The following is a 25,764-nucleotide window of genomic DNA, read 5'->3' as shown; positions in this document are numbered from 1 at the left end:
CCTACACTGGCTGTCAATAATTTTGCCATTGTTTTTTCAATTATTTACTAACTGAACCTCATTTTTAGCTTTCTAAAATTAATGGATTGCCTAACACTGATGTCAGGCCAGTTAATTAACCTTTTTTTTCACTTGTTTTCTGTTTAACTTTTCAAGATATTAAAGAACCCTGTACCTTTTCAGATCTTTTGGTGCTTTTCTGAAATGTGCCAGGCTGACTCAGATCTCAGCAAGCTTCTTATAACTGTCAACAACAACAAAAAATACAGGAAAGGGGCTAATGGGATGATAATCCCCACATTCTCCCTCTCATATTCACATTAGCATGAGGTCATACTCAGGAAGAGGTGATGGGACACTTGTTGCCTCCCTCTGAGCTCTGCTTCCTCAACTGCATCCAGTCTCAGATTATTTGGGTGCTGCAGATTCAAGAAATGTTGAGTAGTTGCTGTCAACAGAAAGTCCTGGACAAAAGGGCATCTGTTTTCTTTCTGAAGATGCTCCTGCCTTTTTTTCTGAAACACAGAAAACCTAGTGCTGCCTGCAACCTAGATGATGCCTCAGATGGATTTTGGGGCTTTCCAACTTCAAAACCTAGTAAATGAGTCTGGATCAATGCAAAACAATTTGCTGTAGAAAGCAAAAGAGTGTGTTCTCCATTAAGATAACAGCTTGTGGAGCTATTACTGTGATAATACTGCCTCAAAAAAGAATACTAATTTCAATGGTTAATTGTTCCTAGTTCTGTGCTGGTATCATCCCAGCAGGAATAGGCCCAGCATGACTTCTGCTGCATTGGCCACTGCTATTGCAGCACACAGAGCCCTTTCCAGCAGACATGGAAGCATTTAATTACTTAAGTGAGCACTTTCTTCGGTCCAGCAGCCAGCAAAGAGCCAATGCTCTAATGCAGCCAGTGTCCTAATGCAGCCAGTACCATTCCTGTAGTGATAATTTGCTAACTCCATAGCTCAGGAGAACAGAAGGGTGTGATGCACAGCAGAGCCAGTGTTAAAGCACCCATGCCCCTGTGCAGTCTGAAAGCCTGCTAAAGCCTGATGCAGCCTGCAGTCCCTTAAGCATATCACATTCTCCTTTGCCAAGAAGCTGAATAAATTTAAGTTTTCATTTCAGAAGGACCCAAATAATTTCCATTAGCTTGCCATAAAAATACATGCACAAGCTTCTACTGCAAGCAGTTCTATTTTCATTAGAAGGCCAACCAAGAGTCTCGATTTTGAAAATACACATTTATCGTATTCTGTGCAGCTAAAAGAAATATAGAGAGACTGTCAGAACAAGGCAGCACCAGGGTGCATAGCTGGCATCTGCAATCATATGTTTGCCCTTTCTTTCAATTCCCCCCTTCCTTTCAATTACACTCACCGATTATATTTCGATTCATTGACATTGCAGTGACTCCTGTGTGGGCAAGTAAGCTTCAAATGAGCTAATTTGGCTACAGATAGCATTACAGACAGTGCAGCATGGGACTGGATGCAGTAGAAACTGGATAAATATTTCAGTGGCTTCACCAAAATGGGCCGTGGTGGGCTACTGTGGCTCTCAGGGCACGAACAAACTATGTTAAAGCCAGCTGAGGCACACGGGCAATACACGATTTAGGTGCATAATGAGGTTACTCTCAGAGAAGGGTTAGGCATGCTTTAGACCACCAACCTGGCTGAGGCAGACCTAGTATCCAGACCTAACATGTCCAAAAGCATCATCCCGTGGGGAATTTCAGTTTGTTCAGCTGTTCAGTACTTTTGCAATTGCTTGAGACATTAAAAAAAATAAAAAAATGGAAAAAAACGCAGACTTTACCCCGAGGTATAAAAGCGCAGTGTCTCAGGAGCACAAAACAACTGGAGATGACGGTTGAGGTTTTCATGAGGTCTGAAAACACACCTATGCCCCACCAGCTGCAGAGAGGCGAGCCCAGAGAACTTCTGGGACAGGAATGCTGTCTAAACATCTGTGTCCTTTCACCTGGGGACGGAAAAAGCCTACCTTCAGCGGCCAGGCGACAGCACTGGGGACGTTCTTAGGAAGGAGGAGCTCAACCCTCCTCCTCCTCCTCCTCCTCCTCCTCCTCCCTCTCGCCCCCACTGGCACCGACGCCGGGGCCGGGGACCGGGCAGAGATCCCTCAGTAGGCAGCTGCGGCTCGGCCGCTCCCCGCCCAGCAGCAACCAGTTCTCACGGTGCTCGGGCGGGGGCGGGCACGGCGCGGGTGACGCCCGAGGGGAGGTGACGGCGGCGGCGGCCCCGCCTCGCCCGGCCGAGGGGCGGGGGCTCCCGCAGAGCTGCTGCTACCGCCGGCCGAGCGCGGAGCAGCGACCGCGGCGAGCGACGGGAGCCGGAGCGAGGCCGGGCGGGCAGTGGCTGCGCAGGCTCCTCCTGGAGCGGCAGTGCCCGAGGAAGAAGAAGAAGAGGAGGAGGCAGAGGAAGAGGAAAGAGGAGGAAAGGCGGGGGGGTTCCCGGACCGGGTGTGTGTGGCGGCGCGGGGTCTTTGCCGGCCTCCCGCGAGGTCTATGAGTCGCGGGCGGGTAGCCCCGTCAGCGCCCCGCTCCCGCGGCTCCGGCAACGGCCCGTGGCGGCGGTGAGATGGGGGGCAGCCTGGGCTGCCACCGCTCCATCCCCCGCGACCCAGCCGACCTGTGCCACAGCCGCAAGTTCAGCGCGGCGTGCAACTTCAGTAACATCCTCATCAACCAGGAGAGGCTCAACATCAACACGGCCACGGAGGAGGAGCTGATGACCCTGCCCGGGGTCACCCGAGTGGTGGCCCAGAACATCGTGGAGTACCGCGAGTATATCGGTGGCTTCAAGAAAGTGGAGGACCTAGCGCTGGTGAGCGGGGTGGGGGCGGCCAAGCTGGAGCAGGTGAAGTTCGAGATCTGCGTGAGCAGCAAGGGCAGCTCGGCGCAGCACTCGCCCAGCTCCCTCCGAAAGGACCCGGCTTCAGAGCACTACCTGTCCGCCACTAAGATCAACATCAATACTGCCACCCCGGCACAGCTCATGAGCATCCGTGGCCTCACTGAGAAGATCGCCAATAGCATCGTGGACTACCGTAAAGAACATGGACCCTTCAAAAGTATCGAGGACCTGGTGAGGATGGATTGCATCAATTCCTCCTTTCTGGACAAAATCCGACACCAGATTTTTGCAGAGCGCTCCAGGCCCCCTTCAACAAACACCAACGGTGGCCTCAACTTCATGGCCAAACCTCACCCCAGCCCCACCTCTCTAAGCCTCCAGAGTGAGGACTTGGACTTTCCTCCCGGAGGTCCAACCCAGATCATATCTACTCGTCCCTCTGTGGAGATGTTTGGGGGCGTGAGAGATGGCAGACCCGTCTTAAGGGTGGCTACGTGGAACCTGCAAAGCTGCTCCATCGAGAAGGCCAACAACCCAGGCGTGCGGGAGGTCGTGTGCATGACGCTGCTGGAGAACAGGTAAGAGGCAGTACCTGACCTGCAGGCCCAGCTCAACACAGGATTGTGGGGCTCATGCCTTTGAGGTTTGGGCACTGTAGAGTCGTCTTGTGATCCTAGTGGGACTCACTCCTTCCCAGGATTACTGAATGTTTCCGTCTTCTTGCATGAAACCCTGTTTGAATCGTAGTGCTGGGGCTATAGTGACTGTCCCTTGATAAAGCTGTTAGAACCCTCTACAGGCAGTGGAGTTCCTGAGGAGATGTATGTGTGTACACACGGCTCTGCAGGGGAGACTGGGCTGTTAATTTCTCCATTAAGAACCTTTTGAACATCTCATGGAGAGGTCCTTTTCTGCCGGAAGCTGGGGGACAGTAGCAGGGGAAGGGCTATTTAACAGGTATGGAATGCCAGCTTGTCCCACAAGGGTGACACAGCTTGTTAATAAGTGGTCATGGGTCATCTTCTGAGCTGGAGGGACTGCTCATCCTCGGGGGTGTGGGACATGGATCACCTGCCTATGGAGGCTGTGCTATCCTTGTGCCAGGCTTTGTGCCCTGACTGCACTGGGCAAGGTCACTTGATGGTGGGGCCAACAGGATGATACTTCAGGTGTTAATGTAAAGCTGAGAGTTTGTGTTTTATTTTTTGCCTGTAATTGGGCAAGAGTGCTGGGAATGTCTGTCTTACTAAACTTTCTGCTGGACACAGAATGTTGATTGCAGTAAACATTTTGAAATAATTCTAGCCCTTCCCTTCTCATGTGTCAAATCTGTCCCAGATGATCTGGGATTTAGTTTACAACAGAGGTAAAGTAACTTTTCTCTCTGGCTGCCATTCAGACTTGCAGCAGGAAATGAATAGGGGCAGGGAACTCTTTGGCTTCTGTGAAAGTGATATGGTGGGGAGGGGAAGTGCTGATGAACTGTTATCTCTGTCGTTTTCCAATAATAGGCTGAAAACCAGCTCATGTTGGTGCAGTTGCAGAGATCAGGTGTGTGAGCAGGATGGTGACAGTGATTTGAAATCCTGCGCTGCAGTACAGTATTTGTGGCCAGGGATACCTCTGCTGTGCACTGCTTGGGAGCCTGATGCGCCCATATAGGAAACATCTGTCATTTCACAGCCACCATTATTTGATGCCCAAAATGAAGATAGTAAACCAGCAGGATTATTGAGATGTTACACTGATGGTTTCAGCGTAACGTCTGTCAGTATTCTGCTTTACTAGTTCAGGTATACTGAGATATCCTGTGCTTCCTGCTTTGTCTCCACTCTCTATTGTTTTTATTTTTTTTTTGTTCTGTTTTTTTTTGTTTTGGTTTGGTTTTTTTTTAATTTTTTTTTTTGTTTGCTTTGGTTTTTTTTTTTTTTTGGTTTTTTTTTTTTTTTTTTGGTTTTTTTGTTTTTTTGGTTTTTTTTGTAAGCATCTGGTTGGCTGGAGTGGAGCTGCTGGGGGAAAAACCTCAGATTATCACTAGTCTCAGAATAATTCTAATAATCCAGTTTCGAAAGAAAAGTGACTTCAGTGATTTATTTATATTTTTTATATACATTTATAAGGAATTTTTAAGGTCTTCATCTGGTAAAGTATTAGCTGTCACTTCTGCAACTTCAGCATTTTGGGGGAAAAGGCTCCAAACAAGATGGCCACCTATTACAAAAACCAGGGAGATGTAGTGGCTTGTAAATAAAGCTGCCTTAGCCCATGCTGACCACTGTGTATGCAGACTGTGGCCCTAGAACTTTGTTTTATTTTTGCCCTTAGACTCCATGGTGCTTAGTTTCTGTCTAGTTTAGCCAACAGGCACTTAGTTGTGCTGGATGCTGTGAAATGTCTCCTGAATTCTTTGAAGTTTCAAAGGAGCCTGATACTTGTTTTTGTTCTGTTCTATTGCACATATCTGTGTCATCAACCACGCAGGGTGATTGATGCAATTGTTTTCTGTACTTGATCCAATTTGTGATAACGTGAGAAGCTGGAAAGAAATGAGAGCAATGTGCATCCACAGACAAGCCTGCAAAACTTTCCTGGGAAAATAAACATGGGAACAGAAAAAAGCAACACTATACAGGAAAAAAATATATGTTAGTAAAAGCCATACTCAGTAACTCAGGGAGGAATTTCCTCTTACTTGTGTGAGGATTGCTGGGGTTGGTGGAGGTTTGCAGCTGTAAAACAGCCTCAGCTGAGGCCAGAAACTGCCTTCCTTCTGCTTTTGAGCTCCATGGTCTCCCTCCCAGCTCAGGTGGTGTACCCTGGGAATGCACAGAATGCCTTACAAATTAATCTTTGCCTAGGTAAATCAACTTCAGTAGACAATCGGCTGGAGAAATTCCCCTCTTGCTTCTCCAGGCAAGAATATATCACTTAATGGGGCTCACCAGCACTTCAGCCTCACAAAATCCATGGGTGTGTTTTCAAGGTGCTCTGTGGGTGTCCCACGTGTTTTGCAAGTCTCCAGCTATGACCCAAGCTGGAAGTGGATCTGAAGGCTGTTTGGCCTGACAGTAGGTGCTCTCCCGAGCTGTGCCAATGGGCACCTTCTTGCTCTGTTTTAGTGTACATGACTAAGTGTGCTCCTTCACGCTGGTCCCTTATAATCATGGGTGGTCTCGAGTAGTCCAGGATGCTCTCAGGAGCTCGAGTACTGTCTTGTTGCAGTACTTACAGCTGGAAGAGCTGCCTCACCTGATTTCCTAAGTCCAGAAATAAAGCAGACCAAGTCAAGATTACTAAAACTGTGTAAAAAGAGAAGAAAGGAATCTTAGTTTTACATACTGAGGAGTTTTATGCCAGTTAAAAGGCTTGCTTTGGCCCTTGCCTTGGGGTTTACTTTTTAAAAAATGTTTTGGTTGGTTGATTGGGATTTTTTATTTTTTTTAATAGTCTGGTCACAGCAAGTAGCTTTAAAACCCCTTGGGCTTCTTCTTTCAGGTGTTAACAACAGGGAAAAAGTACTCTATCTTTCCAGGTGAGGCTAGAAGGCTAAGCTCCTTCTGTCTTCCAGCCATTTGCATTGAGGGAACAGTTGTGCAGGAAGGAAAGAGGGTCAAACTTTAATTCAAACCAAACAAAAAGCAGGAAAATGTCATATTATAACCTGCTGAAGGAAGAAGATTAAAAAAAAACTGATTCAAAATCTTCACGCTTATTCCCAGAAGTGCTAAATTTCTGAAGAGCAGTATAGGAAATGTACATTAAATCAGTAAGTATAACTACTACTGCTAAGCTATTTTGAAATTCATTGCAGTAGTGCAAAAATAATGAAATATAACAAGGTCCTCACTCTTTTCTTATATTACAAGGATTCTGTGTTTGAAGTGAAGGAGCAAGGTGTTTTCATACAGAGGACTAGAGGGTAATTTTAGAAGAGCTTAACATGATGAATGAGGAGGCAAGCATGACACATAATTGGATTGAAGTATTAAGTCTGGGGTGAATTTTCTCAAACCTGCGATGTTTCTTGCAGGTGGTGTTCAAAAAATCTGGGATTTATTGGCAGAAAGTTGAGAGTTGGCCTGGGGATGCAGGCCATCCCCTCTATCTGGCCCCCATGTCCTTCCCATTCTCAGGGGGAATGAGGGAACCAACTGCTATTTCTCACAAAAAAAAAAAAAAAAAAAGAAAAAAAAAAAAAAAAAAAAGAGAGAAAAATGTAAAGTAAGAGCAGCATGATCAAAAGGGAAGTTCAGGTCAAAGACAGCAAGTGTTTTTGTGGAGAGTAAGTAGCCAGTGTTTCCTCTGGACAAGAACAGTGGAAGTACCCCAGAATTGTCCTATACCCTAGGTCCATAGAGAAAAGTACTTTTGCTACTCCTATCCTTACCTCCCTCAGGCCTGTCTCTCCTTGCCATAAACTGAACTCCTATGGCTGCTTTCTCTGGCTGACAGGTGTCAGGGTGCTAGCTAGGTGAGCCCATGAAGAAGTGTGGGGCAGGCATGTGCAACACCAGCAGACTGTAGGCACTGTAAAGGTGCAAACTCCAGTTTGACTGTGTGCTTCAAAGTCAGCAAATAAACAAGGGCAGTGATCAGTTGTGCGCCTTCCCCAGCATGGTTTTCAGTTGAGGTGTTCCAGCTGGTTTTCATGCTTTATAATACTGAGCAACAACTTTGTGAAGACCTCTTAACAATTTTTTTTCTTGTAAGCACACTTTGCAGCTGACTGAAAATTGATAGTGGGTTTGAAAGCCAGAACTTGCTCTAGCTAAAGGAGAGGGACTGTGTGTCATGATGATGGGGGGTCCAAAGGTCCACAGAGCCCATCTCTGTTTCCTTTCAGATGTCAAGCAGCTCAAGCTGTTGTTTCCTTCTGCTGCTTTCTTTGGTCAGTTTCTTAGTGAGGTTACGTCTTCTACATGCAAAAAGTGGAAGTAATAAAGCCTTAATACTTGTTACAAAAACTGCAGAACCACAAAAGAACCCAGGCTGAAAGTCACCTCAGAATATCATCTGACCCAGTCTTTCCTGGGAAGGGGAGCCTGGAGGAAATTATCTATCAATGTGTCCAATCACACAGGCTAGAGGTTGGAAAACCTCTAACAGTATCATTCTTCTGCATCCCTAGGTTGTTTCAGTGATTGACTCTCTTCACTATAAAAAAAGTTATTACTTGCATGCCTGTAGAGTAACAAGTACCGGTATAAGGTTTGTACTTAGCATTGGTGTTGTTTTTTTTCTTGGTATGGATAGCAAGGCTTGGGAGCATGTCAGTTCTTCCTTCTTCCCAAAGTTTGTGACTGGTTAGCTGCTTTCATTTTGGTTTGACAGAAGCATAGAGATCTCTCAAGGCAAGAAAGTAATCTCAATTTCTGTGTCTGAGATTTAAATCAGTGTTCCAGCTGGGGGAACAGTAGGTACCATGCTTGAAAGCTCCTCTTCTTGGCCTTACCTATCCCAGGAGACCTTAAGCACATCCTCTTGTCACCTAATAAAAAGAGAAGTTTCTGAGCCAGCCTCTGAAGCAGTCTCTTCCTATTGAGACATGAGGAAAACTTAATCTGGCTCAGGCCCCTGCACTAGGTGCTGGAGGCAAGATAACTAATTTTTCCACAAAATAACATTTTTACACAAAATAACAGGGTGGGGCTTTTACTTTCCACTCCAGTCTCTTAGTCTGGGCTGAGAGGTGGTAATTTATAAGGGACAGTTCTTTGCTACTTGGGCTCGTTAATTTGCATGGGAAGGGGTATGGTGTGGTACCTTGCCTCCAGGGTTGTATTGTGTTTTCCATCAAGATTGTGGAAAAAGATTGCACCCCCACAGAACAGACATCGTCATGGTGTAGTAATGATGGTTGTATTTACATGCTTCAGAGGCTCATCATCGGCTTGTATTTGTTGTTTCTATGCTGTTGCTGAAGCTCTCAGTGGTCGGTCAAAACCTTGAGGTACATCTGTTTTATATCTCTTTCTTTGTAAAGCTACTTGGTTTTCTCTCTGTTGGGTAAGGCTGGAGCTTTGCCAAGAATAATTCCCCTGCAAGAAAAGATCAGGAAAGAGGGCCTGGCTGGAGTAACCTGACCATGCTAATAAGTCTTAAACGGCAAAAGAACAGATACACCCTCTTCTCCTTATGTAATAGAGAAGAAATCCTGCCTCCTGCAACTTCAGAAAAAACTTGAGAACAAAGGAGTTGTTAGCTGATATGTGCACTTCACAAAGGGATTTTAGTGAGCAGTAGAAAAAATGATACATGTAAAGCCACCATTAATTTCCACTTTCTGATAACTCTTCCATAACCCCAATTTTTATTCTCTGAGGTGTTGTTTTGGGGGCTGGCTTTTTTGTGGGGTTTTTTTTGGCCTCCATCTGCATGAGACCAGTGATATTTTACTTACTGGAGACTAGTGGGAACCTTGAACTGCCTTCTGCATACCATCTGGCATGGGAAAGCAGCAGGTCAGACCCTGAGTTATTTAGTTTTCCAGTGAAATGGAACTCGACTGATTTACTCCTGTTCAGGATTTGGCCCATTCCTTTGCCTTAGTAAAATCACAAGAAAGCTGCCAAGCTTAATGCTAAAGAGCACTGCCCTCTCCCGGGGGTTAGGGCTCCTCTGAGGTACTGCCTCTGTCTTGGATAGGGGTTTCAGCCCCTTTCAGGACTGCTGCCAGGGCAACAGGTGATGTCAGTTTCAAATTAATCAGATAATGTTTTAATTACATTCTATTTCCAAACTTCTGCTTCATATGGATGCAGTACCAAGCCTGTCTACATGGGCGTCACCTGCTTCTCCTGCAGGAGATGGGCTGCTTGTTTGAGATACTTTGCTGCTACTGGGACTTTGCAGGAGAGATCAAAAGCAGTGGGTGGACTTTCAGCAAGACCATGAAGGGCATACGCCATCCTTGTGTCCAGACACTTGGAGAAGGCATCTGGAGCCACGTGCTCTGCAGGAGATCTCAGAGGTGAATGCACTGAGCTGTTTGATCCTGCTTGGTCTCTGTTGCCCCCATAGCTTTTCTTCCTCAGTCATGACATAGGAATGTAGGGCAGGCCCTTCAAGTTACCCCTAAGTAGGCTTTCCAGGGGTTTTCTGTTTTAAATTGAGAACTGGGCATTGTTTTAACTTTGCAGAAGTACAGTTTCAATATATTTCCTGAATATTCAAGAGCTATATCCAACCAGTAATTTTTATCGGCATTAAAGTTGAGAATGTGGCTGGAAAAATAATATAGTTAAAGGCTGGCTTATCCATATAAAATAAGCATTATTTTTTTCCTTTAAAAAAATTATAACCGTGCCCTGCCACTATTACTTGTGCCATAAAGCTTGACTAAAATGAAATAGATTAGAGAAACAGGAAAGAGTTGTTTCATATATTATGATTTTCTCCGAACATGTCTAATTGATACATCTGGCAACACTTAGTGGCCACATAGTTTCAATCCATGCTTGCTGAACTGTTTTGCACGTTATGGATTTGTCACTGGATTCATTTTGCACATTGCAGGTATTTTGGTAAACCAGAACTGCCAGCTGATTCCTGCAGATCCTGCAAGGTTTGCTTTATTCCATGTGGCAAAGATTAAATGGGTTGACTGATTTATGGTAATAAATTGGTGAATTATTAAGTGATGTTGTACTGCCTGTTCCTGAATCACAAGCAGAGGCCACAAGACTATAACCTCATCATGTTTGACTTGGTACCTACACACAGGGCTTCATCCTCTATACAAAAATATTTAATGCTTTGTGATTTTTCTGTGGTTTGGGAACTTGCAGTACAGCTGCAGGAAGAGTGGTTTTCTAACTTTATCTTTGAAAAGAGCAATAAGATCATTCCCATTTCTTACTGGGAAAGAGGAACCAAGGGACTGCTAAGTTCCTGACAAGGTGCAAACAGAAACTTGGTCAGTCACTGTTAATTAGAGGAAAAAACTGTCTCTGCAATCAAGTGCTGGTCTAGCTCACTGTGAACATGGGTCTCCAGCAGTGTTAAACAAGGTCTTTTAGGACACAATCAGATTTTTTCAAATTTAGCTGCATCCTTCTTGATGGAGTTGAGCTTCAGTATGTTTCCTAAAGCTTCATTGTTAAGGAGGACCCTGCTTCTTTAGTCTCTAATTAGCGTTTCTCTGGGAGTCTCACCCAAATCATGATTTCAAGATTTGGCTGGATGAGCAGAGAAGAGGTCATGGATTACAGTGTGTACGTAACTTAATTTTTAAGTCACATTGTTATTCATTGTCACGCAAGTGTAAGCTGACAGGTGGAAGCATAGTGTCCTTACTGAAATAATTATAATATGCTGCAGTAATTTCTCAACTCTGTTATATGGTGTGGTGATGGAGGCAAGAGCCGTGGCACATTAATAATAACAGTTCTTAAAAATAGGAATGCAGTAGCTTCTTCGCATCCATATTTTTTTTTCCCACTATTGTTTTACAGAGGTACTGCACTTTGTTTTAGTAATAGCTGGTAATCTCCACTGATTTATCAGAGAGTTAAAGTGCATGATAGCTTTGCTGAGGAGAGAGGGAGGCCTACTAGAGACCTCCTTTCTCATGTTGGTCCTCTCCCTCACCTCAGGCCTGGGTGCTCCGCAGTGGATTCCAAAATGCCTTGTAAGGTGCCAAGAGCAGGGTGGGCATCATATCAGTAGTAGATAAATATGAAGGGAATATGTTGCTATGGTAAAAATAAAGGATATTTTCTGTCAATAAACTCTTTCATCTCACCCCTGGCATATACAGCATATCCATGTCCTCATCAGACTATGTGGCGTTTTCAAATGGCATGAGTGTTTTAAACTGCTTGGTCACCATCGGAGATGCTCAGTGCCAGTGACTTCCTTTCCATCCCTGCTGCTGGGGGTTTCTGCATGGCTGTTTTTCTCCCTGTTTTTATAGGTGTTTCAGGTAATGTGCTTGAACTCCTGTGAAAATGTAGCTACAACAGCTGAACGGGTATTTAATGGGTTACTGAACAGCAAATTGATCAACTCTGCTTTGGCTGCATGAGGCAGTGGCAGCCTTCCTGCCCTAAATCTCTTGTGCTTGCTGCACACCAGTCCTGCAGAACTGCCATTCCCTGTGCTTCATGAGACAGGCAGAATAAGGAAGCTGTTGCTTTTGCTTTCAGACTTATCCTTCAACTCCTTGGTATTTATAGTTCCGTTGTTCCCCTCTCCTTCCGTGTCGCTCTGTTGCTCACAGCCCTGCGGGTGCAAAGGCGCAGGCGCTCAGCTGCCTAGGGCTTGCTCCAGGCTTGCTTGAGGTAACTGCAGGTCAGTGCCCACCCTCTCTTGCTCAGGCTTGGCTGGAGCAAAGGTTAGTCACCTTTCTGCCAAACTAGAAGCAGTGCACTGTTGGATACACACTGGATGTTAACTTAGAAACCTTATATTTAGTTTCTTTATTTATTTTATTTAAACAAATAAGACCAAGTGTGGTCTCATTATCTCAATGCCTCTGAATTGCAGGGTGTTGTGTCAAAAGCAGGTCTTAATTTGGTGTTGAAAAATGAACTGTCAGGCAAATTTTCCTTTCATACATTCAAGGCAAGTTCTGCAGGTTTGCTGTCAAACCTACTGCCTGTAGAATGTTAAATGACTACCTTATTCTTTTTTTCTCCTTTAAGCAGACAGAAATATGGAATAGTGTGAACCCCTGTCAGGGAGGATAGTCTTAGCTGGGAATAACACACATGACTTGTTTTAAAACAGTCCCCTTTTCTAATAGGGCAGGAAATTTCCAGTGGTAATCACATTTTAAGATAACATAGGCAGATGTTACTGCTCTTCCACCTGATGCAATGATGGAGTCCCTTTCTGTAAGGACTGCCTTAGGGAAATCTTTGAGTTGTTCCCCTCTTGTGATGGTGGTGAGGCACATACCAGCACTGCAATACATAGGAGAGGAAATGCACTATATCTGCAAGAGATTCTTCCCCCGTACACAAAACACCAAAGCTGCCAGTGAATTAAGAGCCAAAATAAATGTTATTGTCAAGAAAATGTTACAGTACCTGTACAGGTACCTGACTACCCTTTGCAACCTTTATTCTGACCAGCCCAAGTTTTCCTGTGATTCTGGCAGCAGTGACAGTGCAATTTTTGGCTATCTATCTGTCTATATCTTCCTGCTAGTCCTTTGTACAGCTCTTTCCATCATCTCTGTGTTTACAGTCCCCATTCATAATCAATGGAGATTACCAGTGCTGCCCACTGCCCTCTGTGCTGGCTGCTTTCCCAAAAACATGGCATGGAGCAATAAGCAGCATGTGGTCTGGCTGAGGGCAAAGGGGTTGGTATAGCTGGCAGATGGCACAGAGGTACTTCCAACACATCCCAGATGGATCTCTTGGTGAAGATAACACACTGGTTACCAAGAAACCCTGTGCAAAAGCCACCTCCAAGCATGTGGTGTTTCCCATTTTTATTTTAAACTGAGAGTACTTGGACTTGGCTGTGGTTTGACTTGCTTCTCTATCCATTTTTTTTTTTGTGTGTGTGCAGTGGACTTTTTGAGGAGCTGTGTGAAAGGATGATAGTGACCATGGTGACCTATATTGCCTAGTTGAGCTCTGAAATTTGGCAAAAAGAAACTGAAAGTAAGAAACTGGGCAGATATCTATATATTGGTTGTCCATAAGTTGAAGGAAAATTGCCTCATAAATTTGCTTCTATCTTTGACCTTATCTTTGAAGCTTGCTCTTGCAACCTGAACATGACTCCCCACTTCCATGTCCTCTTTCCACCCGTGCTGAATCTAAAGCTTTTTCACTTGTTTCACTTGGTTTTTTGTCTTGCTATACCTTGAGCACTTCCAGTTATCTCAAATGCTGCTTGATCAAGCCTTTGCTTTCACACCATGAAGGTTGAATATCATCTCTCACCTACAAGGCTGAGAACTTCAGTTTCCTTGGATCATCTGCGATACTTCCCCCAAATCATTCTAATGCCATCTTCTTGCTCCAAGATGTCCTACAGCATTTCTTTCTCTGCTGAGGCTTCTTGCCAGGCAGCTTGAAAATCAGTGCCTTTTAAGATAGATCACATTTCAGGCAAAAGCTGCCTGGAAACTATAGTCTCACATTTTATGCCAGGGGGTGTTAGAAATTCTTGCATTTAGAGGATGCTCATATACCATTGCTTTAAAGGAGAAAAGTATTTATGTTTTTTATTTCTGTTCCTCAGAGGTACTAAAAGATCTGCAGAAAAATAACTTATTAACTTCCTCATGTGTTGGATGTGGTATTATTTTTAACATCCTAGAGCAGTTGTTTTAAAGGAGTTTGTATGTACCTTAGGCACTTGGCAGTGTGAGTGCTCAGTATTTTTTTCCTATCTGATTATGCTGTGTGGGTGCATGCTGCATTGACAGTTTATGCTTCCTTGTCTGTATGCGTCTTATCTTCCTGAAGATAGTGTCTGGAGATGTCAGGTCTGTGAGAAGACACTGATGAATTTATATCATAAGAATCTTTTTGTCTAGCAGCTCTTCAGCACAGCATGCTGTTCAGAGTATCTCTTAAAAATAGAAAGTAGAATATGGAAGAATATGAGCTTTGTCATGGCAGTGTCGTTTGTCATCAGGGCCAACTTGATTTGCCTAATCCCTGGTATTGATAGGAGAAAGCCTGAATTGCCCATGCAAGGTTCCCTGTGCCCCAGTTTTTGGAGAGCTTAGGGATATGTTTTGGAGTCTACAACCAGACCAGCACAAAGTGTGTATACTCTTAACTCATACCTAGGTGTATTTTTCAGTATGAATGTAGCTATGATGGTCCAAAAACTTCAGTTCTTTTGGAGATGAGATTTCCTTGTGTATTTATCTGCTGCAGGCCAATGTCATGTTATCAAGGAGCAAGGATCATGCAACAGCATGAATCCACTGTCCAAAAAAAGCTCAGAGATTGTTCCCTGTGCTTGGCTCATGTTTCACCTCCTAGGTCTACTCCTAAAAACTGGGATGTTCTTGGAAACGCTGTCAAATCTAGAAGTTTCTTCCCATTGAAATGGTGGATAAATTTTGGACAGTTTGATTGTCCCTTGCTTTTCATCCTCCTTAATGCTTTGTCCAATCAAACTTCTGCATGTTTCCCTGTCACCCTATTTTTATGTCTTGTTTTCCATACTGGCGTTTTGCCTTATGGGTGCAATGAATGGCAAGATATATTTTTGTACCATATTATTGCCCATAGGTATTAAATGACTGGTTTGATTGTTTTTATAGGTTGTTTTTTATAGCACAACTTTAGGAGGCAGTCAGTCATACTAACAAAGTCTGTGCGAGACACATGTCTTGAAATAATCTGGAATACTTTCCATGGAGCAATGATTACTTCTTCCTCGGAATAATCAAGAAACAGGAGTGGGATCAGCATTGTAAAAGCTTTATAGTTTCTCCTCCATGGACTCTGTTGACCTGCAGGTTGTAAACACCACTGAGAAGAATCACTGGTGCCCTTTTTATCTTGCTATATGTCCATTATTGAATCCAATAAAATTGTCACCAGGGCTCAGCATTCAATATTCTCACTCCTTCTCCCTGGGGGTATCTGCACTGCCAACTTCACCATTTCTCCACTGGTTTTGAGGTGTTACCACCTGTTCAAGCTTGAGAAGATCAGTGGCAAACTGGAGTCATGCATGGCATGACAGTGGGTGGCCAGGGCATCAGGGAGAACCTATGAGGAACATCTTCATAAAGCATCCACATAATCCTGTTTCATGCCCTGCATGTAGTCTATTAAGAGCTTGTTTGACTTGGAGGTTGTTAAGAGTTTGCCTTGGAGATTGTCACAAAACATACAAATCATATCAAAAGCTGCATGAGACATAATTTTGCACCGGTATGTGCATCCTATCAAGCACAAATTCTTTCTGTCATCCCTTTCCAAGATACATTTGCACTTCAGCTCTAAAATTTGGAGAGCTCTGGGTCTGCATAAAGCAGACTTTCTCATTCTCAAAGAAGTCTGAAGACTATTTTGTGCTGTAACTCCTGACCTAGATAAGATTAATGATCTGAGTTACACAATTAACACCCGATGCCAAGAAAGGAAAAGCTAAGCTTGAGCTACTATTCCCCGCTTGGCTAGGGCTGGTCTGCGTAGGGGGCTCTGTAGTCCTCTTGCATCCTTATGCTGTAAAGGCCATTCTTATGTCCAGACATCTCTGAGCCTGACACGTAGGGGTCCTCTGTGACTGAGAAGTATTCAAACTCTTTCCTGTATGTCATTGTGCAGCTAGAAGCTTGTATTGCTTCCAGCTCACTGAAGACACTCTGACACTGTTCCCCCCTAATCCCCTCCTTCTCACAGAGTATGGTTTTTCAGAAGGCTAGCATGTTTCATTGTTGGCTTTCCCCTTGGGAACACAGACGGTGGTTCCTGGGAATAACGTAACCCTGAATTAACGATGAGCCAAGGTGGAGGGCAACTGCATGCTTTGACTGTGATGGTGGGATGGGCCTTTGGCTCTGTGGTGTGTTAGTGAGGATGCCTGGTTAGCCAGGCTGGTTTGTGGCTGTGCTCCATTTATCTGCTTGCTGGCCTGCCAACAAGAAGCACAAATGTTTAGCACTGGTGGGTCTAGGTTTCAGCAGGAAGAAACGCTGTGCCCCCATCGCCCTTCTTGCAGCCAATCAGAGGATGATTCACATCTGGTTTGCTGTTTCTTTTTGTGTGCTGGTAGCCTGGGGACATGAAAGCGGGTTAATGGGACAGGGTAGAGGGCGCTTTCTACTGAGCTGGCTTTTTTTTTTCCCAAACCCAGATACAAGTAGAGAGAGAGAGAACAAGGTAATGAATAAATAGATACATTCAGGTGTCTTTACAAGGACATCTTTCAGTGCAGAGATTTGACCTTGGATGTTTGGATTATATCATTTATAAGGTGGTAGCCTTGAGGTGAACCCACCTGATACCTTAAGGTGCTGCTCCAGAAGACTTTTCACAGCTCTCAAGGCATTCACAGGTCCAAAGATAAAGAGGAGTAAAGGAAATTTATTGCGGCTAAGTTATATCATCTTTTCCTGCCTTCTAGCAGGTCAGGAGCTCAGGTGAGGTTAGAATTTCTGGTACATCTGACTGTGCTGTTGTTTGCTCTGCTGTTCCTTCCGATGTTATTAGCTGTGTGTATTTGGAGTGCTCAAGGAGATATTTAAGGAGAGGGAAGCTGTTTTTTTTTTAAGGGTTTCTCCTAATGGTGAGAACCTGGAAACATCTATAACTATGAGCACCAGCCGGCATGACTGGGATCCCTAAATCAATGGTGTACTGATTGGTGGAGCCTCCTTTGCAGTGCCAGCCTCTTTTCCTCTTAGGAATATTAAAAAATGCAAAGATAGTTTCTAAAAAAATAGCAGGATTAATTTAGAGTGACCTTTAACAATTTTGCAGATCTGTTGTGGTCTGTAATCTCACACTTTTTGCTTTAATCCCTCAGAGTCATGTCCTGTAGAAAAGGCTGTGTTCCTGGGAGATAGGACAGCTGAAGTGGGAGGTGGGTAGGATGCTTGACAGTCAGATCCCACAATAATATTCGTGATCTTAGATTGGACATTAGGAAAAAATTCTTTACTGAAAGGGTTGCCAAGTGTTGGAATAGGCTGTCAAGGGAAGTGGTTGAGTTGCCAACTCTAGAGGTATTTAAAAGACGTGGGTGTAGTGCTTAGGGACAGGGTTTAGTGGTGGACTTGGTAGTGTCAGGTTAATGGTTGGAGCTGGTGATCTTGCAGGTCTTTTCCAAGCGAAATATTTCTGTGATTCTGTGGGTTGCTGCTGTGAGCTTTGGGTCACATCCTGATATGATGTAAAAGATACAGCAGTCAGAGACACATTGCTCCTCCTCCTCCAGCTAATGTGCATCGCTTTCACCTCACATCCTGCAGACATGATGGGTATTTCCCTTCTTGACGGAGGGCTTTAAAGCATTATTGTGTTTTGGGAAGGGAGTAGGGCAGAGAGGAAATCAAAGGCCCAGCATGCTGGCTTTGATGACTTAGGAAATCAGATGGTTTGCCTCGTGAGAGATTTCTTCAGTGCAGAGCTGGTTGTGAGGTGGTTTGTGGCCATGTTGACTAATTCATGTTTTCCTGCCAGAGGCAGGGGGGTAGATTGATCCCAGCAAAGTATTGACTCTGTCTCATGGTGTAACCAAACTCCCTTTGCATGTCTTTGTATCTGTGCATGCACAAGTTGCTCCTGCTTTTTCGTCAGTGCAGATTGTCTCTCTGCTCCTGCTTGTGGCCAGCAAACTTCAGCTAGTGGGAGGTTTTACATTGACCTGGGCTCTGGGAAGAGCACCCTGCCATCCTTTTAAATGAAGGGAGGAGCATCACTGCTGGTGATCTGTTCCAGTCTTAGCTCAGCCTCTCTTTCTGCCATGCTGACTTCTAAAATGTATCATTTTTTTTGCCTGAACTATTTGTGCTTTTCTCTGAAGAGGAGAAGGGCAATTTTAAATTCTCCTTTCTGCACCCTTCTTCTACCCTGCTTTTCTGGGAAAGCTGTCCTTAGCGTTTTTCTCTGTGCATATGTCATAAGATATGCTTATATGTTGTCATCTCTTCCTGATGCTCTCCTAAAAGAGGAAGGCACGACTGCAGCCTCTGTAGCCTTTCTTCCCCAAGGGTACCTCTTCTTTCCTCATCCTCTTGTATCACTACGTGGTCATTTGTACATCTGGCACTGTCTGAGTGGGATCACCCAATTTCGTCATCAATGCCATGTTGAGCACCCTGTGGACTTGATAAAAGGTTGGCTATGACCTATGGTGTCACCCAGAGACCAATCCTCTTTGCTCGATTAGGGGTCACTTTTTTGTTTTCTCATTCTTCTGTCCCCAATGATGGTATTGCTTCATGGTGACCTTACTGAGATGCCAGAATGCCACCTTGAACTCAGCTTTTTTTTTTTTCAGTGAAATGACTGAATGCTGCTGTACCTGCTTTCTTTTCATCATCTGTGACATGGCCAGTCTTTTCCTGAATATTGGAGTTTCAGGCTTTGGGGAAGCGTTTGTGATTTTCCTTACTGGCTTATATGTATATGCCACCACAGGGTTATAATTTGCTTAGTTTTATTGCTTAAGCTAGTGAAGCTCTTGATCCTCTAAGGGACCATGGGCAGTTCAGCTGTAGATTAAGATTCAGGGAGCCCCAGGTGCCTGATTGGCATAGTGTGTGAGAGGAGCCAACCTGATGGGGGACTGTGCCTTCCAAGCTGCTATTCCATGGACTCTCCTCCATCAGGAGAACATGTGGAGGCTTTCCTTCTCTCTGGGTATCCTGGCCACCTGGACTGCAAACCAAAATCAGTCCCACTGAAGTGATCAATGGAAGCTTCAGTACCCTTAATGTGTGCTGCAAACCTGCAAAAAACTGGAATGCTTAGCCAAGGTGAATGGGAAGGAGAATTGGTAAATGTTTCTGCCTCCAAACCCCTTCTCCTTTATGAGCCTTTAGTCATGGAGCAATAAATATGAAAAGGAATTAAATCACCTTTTTGATGCTGTGCAGGTATGCTAGAGTTATGCCGTCTTAAAAGTTCAGTAAACACTATTAACCTTTCTTACACTGCTAGGAATTGCATAACATTAGGAACTTCTTTCCCTTACAGTAGTAGAGAGGCTTTGTGGTGAGCTGTTTTTCTCTTTTCTCTATAAAGCTAAAAAGACATAATGTTTTTGCTTAACCAAGGGAGATAAGAGAATTTCCTCTTATTCAATCTTGTGGCAATGCAATCCCAACCATATACTATCCAGCTGAATTTCAGCACGTGGAGACATCTGCCTTTGGCAATTTTTATTTTTATTAGTGAGAGAGAGTGAGAGTAAGTACTTCTCTTTCAGTGTGAATCCTAGTAACCCCTACGATGTCTGGCTGGATCCCTGCCTGAGCAGGGTTATTTCAGTTCAGGGAATGCACACTGCTGCAGCTCATGGCAGGCTGCATCCACTCACAGGCAAAGCGCCTTAAATCTTTGCCCAACACACACTGTGTAGCACAAATAAGAAGATGCTGACAATCATGTGTTTAACAAAATCTCCTTTCCATAGATCTTTGAAGAGCTTTAAAAAGATTTTTTTTTTTTTTTAAATCCCCAACAAGCTCACAGTCTTTTAAAATTAGAAGGATTCGGGATTTTGCTTTTAAGTTTCCCTTTACCCTCTTTAAAAAGAGACCTTTGATGACAGTGCTGACAGAGCAGAATTATGTTTATTGTCCACTATTATGCATCTGGTAAAGCAGATATGACACATTGTCCTTTCTTTAGACCTTAACTCTTACCTTTTTTTCTTTGTGGATAATAGCAGGCTGGTTAAATAGAATTCCTCCATAGATGCAGTCCTCTACAATTTATGTAATAGTCATTTCTACAACTTTATACAGTAACTGATTGCATACCTGCACGCTGGCTGTGCACTGCAGCAGTTTGCAGGCATCACTGTTTATTAATGACCCTTTAAATCCTCCCAGCCTTTGTGATTTCTTAGATATTCTGCTTTTGGTTTGAATTTTTGTTTATTTTGGCTTATTTTTTAAATAGGATATGGCCATTTAAGATAAAGCTGCAGCTGTTCAGGATTGGGGGTTTATTGGATGCCCTTTGAGAAGGAGACAGCCTCAGACTTCTGTTGCTTAACAGATTCTTGCTGAGAAGAAGACTGACACTTCCTGTTACTGTCCTGAGCTTCTAAACTACCACTTGTCATCCACCAGGTTTTTCCTCTGCCTCCACCTCCATAATTAATAATCTAAAAACCGGGGCTTGCAATTTGAAATCAAAATTATAGCTAGGAGCTATTTGACTAAATGGGGGTGAAGTGGGGGGGAGGAGGAAGGGGGGCTACTAAAAAAACCAGAGCAATTATCCAAATGGTGAAGAGTAAATGCTGAAGTAATGAATAATGCCTTAATGCTGTCTTTAAGTTAAAAGTAAGAGCCCTGTACACTATATAATTAGCTCTTATCTAATGTGTATGCATTCCTGCACTGTAAAATGTCTAAATGAGGAACTAAAACATGAGGTGGTCTAAGTGGAGTAGACTGTGTCTGGGAACTGTAGCCACTCTGGGTCTGGTCCACCTCCATCTCTGACACGATGCTGGATGAATGCCATCACTTCTTTGTGGTTTCAAGCACATTCTGATCACTGAAGAAGAAGAGGAAGAAGCACATGTCCCTGAGATCTCCTGCTAGCTTCTTGTTACTCTTTCTCAGCACCCAGAGCTGATCCAGATTAATCTGGGAGCTTCTTGTCTGCCAAGTAAATTGGCTTCACTTAAACAGCTGCTGAATACAACTTGCTGAGCAGGAGTGGTGACTGCTCAGACCATGTTGTCTGCAGTTGCAAGAGACAGCCAGAATACAGCCTGGCTGTTTGGGCATCACCACTTGCTGCCTCTGTAAAGCATGTGGAAGTCAACAGGGAATATGGATGAGATGTATGAAGACATTAAATTTAAATTACACAGGCAGAAGAACTGCTGTATGGTGGCAACATGGCACAGGGAGAGGTTTTCCAGGTGGTCAGCTCTGGCATTTTGTCAGTCCTGCTGCCCACTGAGGGAGACAGAGCTCTGCCATACAGCCACGCCAAGAGGGTGGATGTGGCCTGCACAGTGCTGGCACTGGGAGCAGAATGCCTGGGCAGTGCTGCATGATGCTGCTCTGCCTGGCCTTGTTCAGCTATTTCAGATGTGCTATACTATTCCTTATCAAATCCGGACACTTGGAGACTGACACTAATTTCATTTGTTTGCTTTTACTTTTTTTTTTTTTTTCTTTTTTTTTTAATAACACTCTGACAAATGCAAATAAAGTCATGATTCATGCTCTTGAAATTGCAGGAATTGCTCTAGAAGTGACATGTTGTCCTGGCTTCATTGTTGTTCCACCCATTCACCTTGAGTTTTAGGAGGCTCCACTTTGATGGCATTCCTCTTGAGCTTCCACAGTGCATGGCTTTTCCTTAGGATCGAGGAGAAACTGTGAGCTGTCATGCTTCTGTGCACAGACCTCTGCTGCAGGAAGCATTTAGTAGGCAGACCGCTGGGCAGTGCTCAGTGTTTCTGCAGACATTGACCATAAGATCTCCTTTTGTAACAGTGCCAATTATCACAGCTTCTTCATGTAACAGTCTTGATTTGAAACTTGCTATTCCACATATAAGCATTCCACAATTTAAAATCTCAGTGATAACTTCCGTGACAGAAACTTAAGATTTATTGTCTTCTCTAGGAAAAATAGATCACTTTAATGAGGCTCCTTAACTGATGGACTTTGTCCTGATCTCAAAGTCATAAGATAGTAGAACAAAGAAGTTGCTGTGATAAGTGAATGTAAAGTAACTCAGCTGTGCTATTTGCTAAGCACATTATAGAACAAGGGGAAAAATCTTCTGCTGTGCTTTCTTCAAGGAAACTTTTAACGATATTAAACCCATGCCAGAAAATGCCACACAGTTTAGGACCTAGGCAGGTTTAGTTGCCCTCCACCTGCCTCATTCCTGAGGTATAACTGATTTGACTATGGTCTCACTGTTGATGAGACATCCCTTTTGTATATCTTTTGGTCGTATATTTTACAACAGCGTATCATCTGCTTTGAAGGGCAGCTTCAATCTTGATAGCTGGCTGCAGGCCAGAAAACCTGGGAACCACCAGATGAGATGCTTATGTGGACAGTGGTGGCATCCTGTTACATGAGATGAGAGCAGCGGGGAAAGTGTCCTTTGCCTTCCTTACCATGTATCTTTAAAGAATCTGGCACAAGCTGCTCTTGGGGCAGGGGAAAGAAAACATTGCTTGACCCCTGTATCTAGTCAGATAAGCCTCTTCCTTTGTCAACAAAGCCTGTTTGTGGCAGTAGATATTTGCCATGCAGGATAATTATCCTTTATGATGAGTAATAAGTTATTATGCTCTATAGTAGTGTAATTTGAGGGAGTGGCTACTGTGGCAGATGGTAGCCCTTGAATCCACAAGATCCTGAAGAAACTCAATTGTGTCAATGAAGGCCTGTGAAGCTCAAATGGAAGCCCATAGCCCAGCACTGAAGGTAAAATAACTCACCGCTTTAGTCCAAGCGGGCAGTTGGTTGGCTTGGGATCTTCAGGACAAACATTAAAAGAAGCTTCTTCACTCGGAAGCTGATGCAGCACTGAAAGATGTTATCTCAAGGTCATGGTGTCTTAGTGTTTTAGAGGTTTTCAAGACTACAGCTGACTTCATGATGGCCCCATGTTGAGGAGACTGCTGCATCAAATAGTCTCTTTTGACCGATGTTCCTGTGTTTGTGTCTCTGCAGTACTGCTAGAGTCAGGCACACAGGATTTGGTTGGTAGAGGTTCTCTTTGCCACAGACTGTCTCAAGGAATTTTCTGAGATGCAGTAGAAAAAGTGAATGGTAGCAGCTGTGGAAATAGGCTGTAGTCTGCCTGGCTGCATGTTAACATTGCTTATACTTTCTTTTGAGTGGTCTGTCCCTTCTGCTTGGTGTATCTCTGCCAGCAAACAGAGCAGAGGCTGGTTTGAGGACAGCTGTTGGCTGGGAGAGTGTCGATTCAGCCAGTTTTTCTGACTTTGAGAACTGAGGACGGATTACATTTGCTCCCAGATTAGAGTTACAGCTATGTGATGCATCCGTTGGAGGTTTAAATCAAAACCTTTCCGTGTTACTACGATACTGAGAGCAAAGGCTATATTCGGTTATGGCTTTTGGCTAACTGGAGGCTTAAGCTTCACATAACCCTCATGACACTTCAAAGTCATTATTGAAGTACAAAACAACTGGACTGATAGAAAGACCATCTGGTCTGTTATTGGGGTTAAAGTTACATAAATGGCACTTCAAATGCCCCATAAGCTAAATTCCCTTTTCTAAGGCAGTATCATGTGATGTTGTAGATGAAGTTAATAAGATACTTTTGTAATTAGCTCTTGGAAAGAAGGCTTTTAATGTCTTACCCTTATTTGACAGGTTGTTTCCTTACCTAATTTGTGCTCTCTGTGGACTCTTGTAGGTGCAACCTCAGTATTGGCGGACTGTTGTTTTCTGACTACAATATTCTTTGCATTTCTGGCAACCTAAGAGTGTAGCGTCAGTGTAAACAAAATTCTTTATGGCTTAACATCAACACCACTTGTAAATAGTAGTGAAGACTGACAGAAGGCTGAGATGTCTTCTGTGGCTTTACTGACATTTAAAGGCTTGAGTGCATGGATGGAGGAGTGTCATCTTCACTGGTAGGCAAAACTTGGGTTTTCTGCCTTTGCTACCTCTGGCCCACTTCTTTTCTCAGTTTTCCATTTCTTCACTTTTTGTTTTGGACTGTGCATTGACCTCTCTTTTAGGCGGATGAATGTTCATATTCATTCAAAGCTTGGGTTGTTTCTAACGTTTGAGTGGGCTAGCTGAGTGACAGTTTGGAGGAATTCTCATCTGTTGTGACCTTTCCTTCACCATATGGGATAGATGCTGAAAAGAGAGCACCTCAGTTGTTGGCAGTGGATCCTCACGCCATTCCTATGTGTGGAGCAGCAGATGGCTGTGCTGACTGATGCTCCACTCTGTTGACATGCAGACTCAGTAGTGTTAGGCTAGGCCTGCGCTGAAGACTTTTGTTGGAGTAATAATGTGTGGATGAAGCAGATACTATTTCAGGGCCTCTCTGGAAAATCATCCCTTAGGTAAGAAATTGCTTCTTTAGAATGACTCATGCTAGAAGTATCTCATCCCTTCTGTAGACCCCCGTGTTATCTTTTAGTGCTCTAATTGGTCCTTTTATCCTTTAAGTAATTGGTCACTGTTAGCTGGATAGTTTTCAATCTTTAATATTATTGGTTCATTTCCTAGGGCACCTTAACCCTATAAAAATCCCTTTGATACTGTATGTACTCAGACTGCTGCCAGACCCCTTTGCGGAAAGAAATAAAGTTGCCTGCGGAACCTCTGTGCAGCTTTCTCAGATCTCTTCTTCTCTTAGCTTGCTAAGAAGGTCGTGCAAGCAAAGATGAAATCACAAAAGAGCTATAGCCTAAAGCTTAGGCATTTCTTGCATCCAAGGACCTTGTGGCTGAAGTCTGCCTGAAGCAGCCAGGAAAATCTGTACCATATGGCATGCTTTATCTGGGCTTGTTGTGGCAGCCTGGGGCAAAACCCAAGCCCCGGCCGCTACAGTAATGTATGAGTGTTATCTTGTTAAACCCACACTTTCCCCCCTCTCATGGCAACAAGGTCTCAGTTACCTTGGCAAAGTCTTTGGATGTCTGCCCCTTGCCCTTGCAGAGCACTGGTGTCAACGTCTTGACAGCTTACCAAGCTCCACTCTAGGAATACAGGTGGGCTGACTTTTGGCCACCGAGTGGGAAAGTCTCTAAAACCTACAGGCTGTCTGCTAATGCAGTTTCTGCTTTGTTTCCCACCTGTTATAATGATGCACTTCATTTTAGCCTTTTTGTCAAAATGTCCTTGAATTTGTAAGACAACATAAGCTGTTTGTCAGAGACAAGGAGAAAAGTGCACTTGACCCAAGCACTGCTCTTGGTTTCTGTAGTGTTCATTTTCCCTCATCACAGTGCCTCTTCTCAGTAATTTGCAGGGTCGCTCAGAGCATTTCTTGTGCACCTTCTTCTGTTTTAATACCCACTGTTTAGTGCCTTCCACCACTTAAACAATTCCAGTTTGGCATGACACCTTCTGAAAAAGATGTGCATATGAAGTGCACAATGGCTGTGGCTCTTCGCAAGCCTCTTTGAAGTAGGAGCCAGCTCTGGAGGGTCAATCTTTTTCTTAAGAGTGTGCTGTAAAAAACTGCAGAGTTCTGTATCCAGATTCAGCCAGGAAGCTTCAACAATCTTTGCA

At 44.0% G+C, this 25,764-nt stretch overlaps 1 protein-coding gene across 2 annotated transcripts in view; it reads left to right on the top strand.

Annotated features, from left to right (window-relative positions):
* The first annotated feature begins 2,263 nt into the window (after positions 1–2,263).
* Positions 2,264–25,764, top strand: part of EEPD1 (endonuclease/exonuclease/phosphatase family domain containing 1) — a 62,803-nt gene continuing 39,302 nt past the window's right edge. Inside the window, exon 1 of one of the 2 annotated variants that reach the window (XM_056484574.1) lies at positions 2,264–3,463. In XM_056484574.1, coding sequence (XP_056340549.1) covers positions 2,610–3,463 — 854 coding nt within the window. In that variant the 5' untranslated portion in view covers positions 2,264–2,609. The remainder of the gene's footprint in view (positions 3,464–25,764) is intronic. The other variant, XM_056484575.1, reaches the window with a different exon arrangement.

The sequence above is a fragment of the Oenanthe melanoleuca genome, chromosome 2 (assembly GCF_029582105.1).
Source record: "Oenanthe melanoleuca isolate GR-GAL-2019-014 chromosome 2, OMel1.0, whole genome shotgun sequence".
NCBI lineage: Eukaryota > Metazoa > Chordata > Aves > Passeriformes > Muscicapidae > Oenanthe > Oenanthe melanoleuca.
Note: the sequence above shows the minus strand (reverse complement) of the source record. Positions and strands in the feature narration are given on the sequence as shown.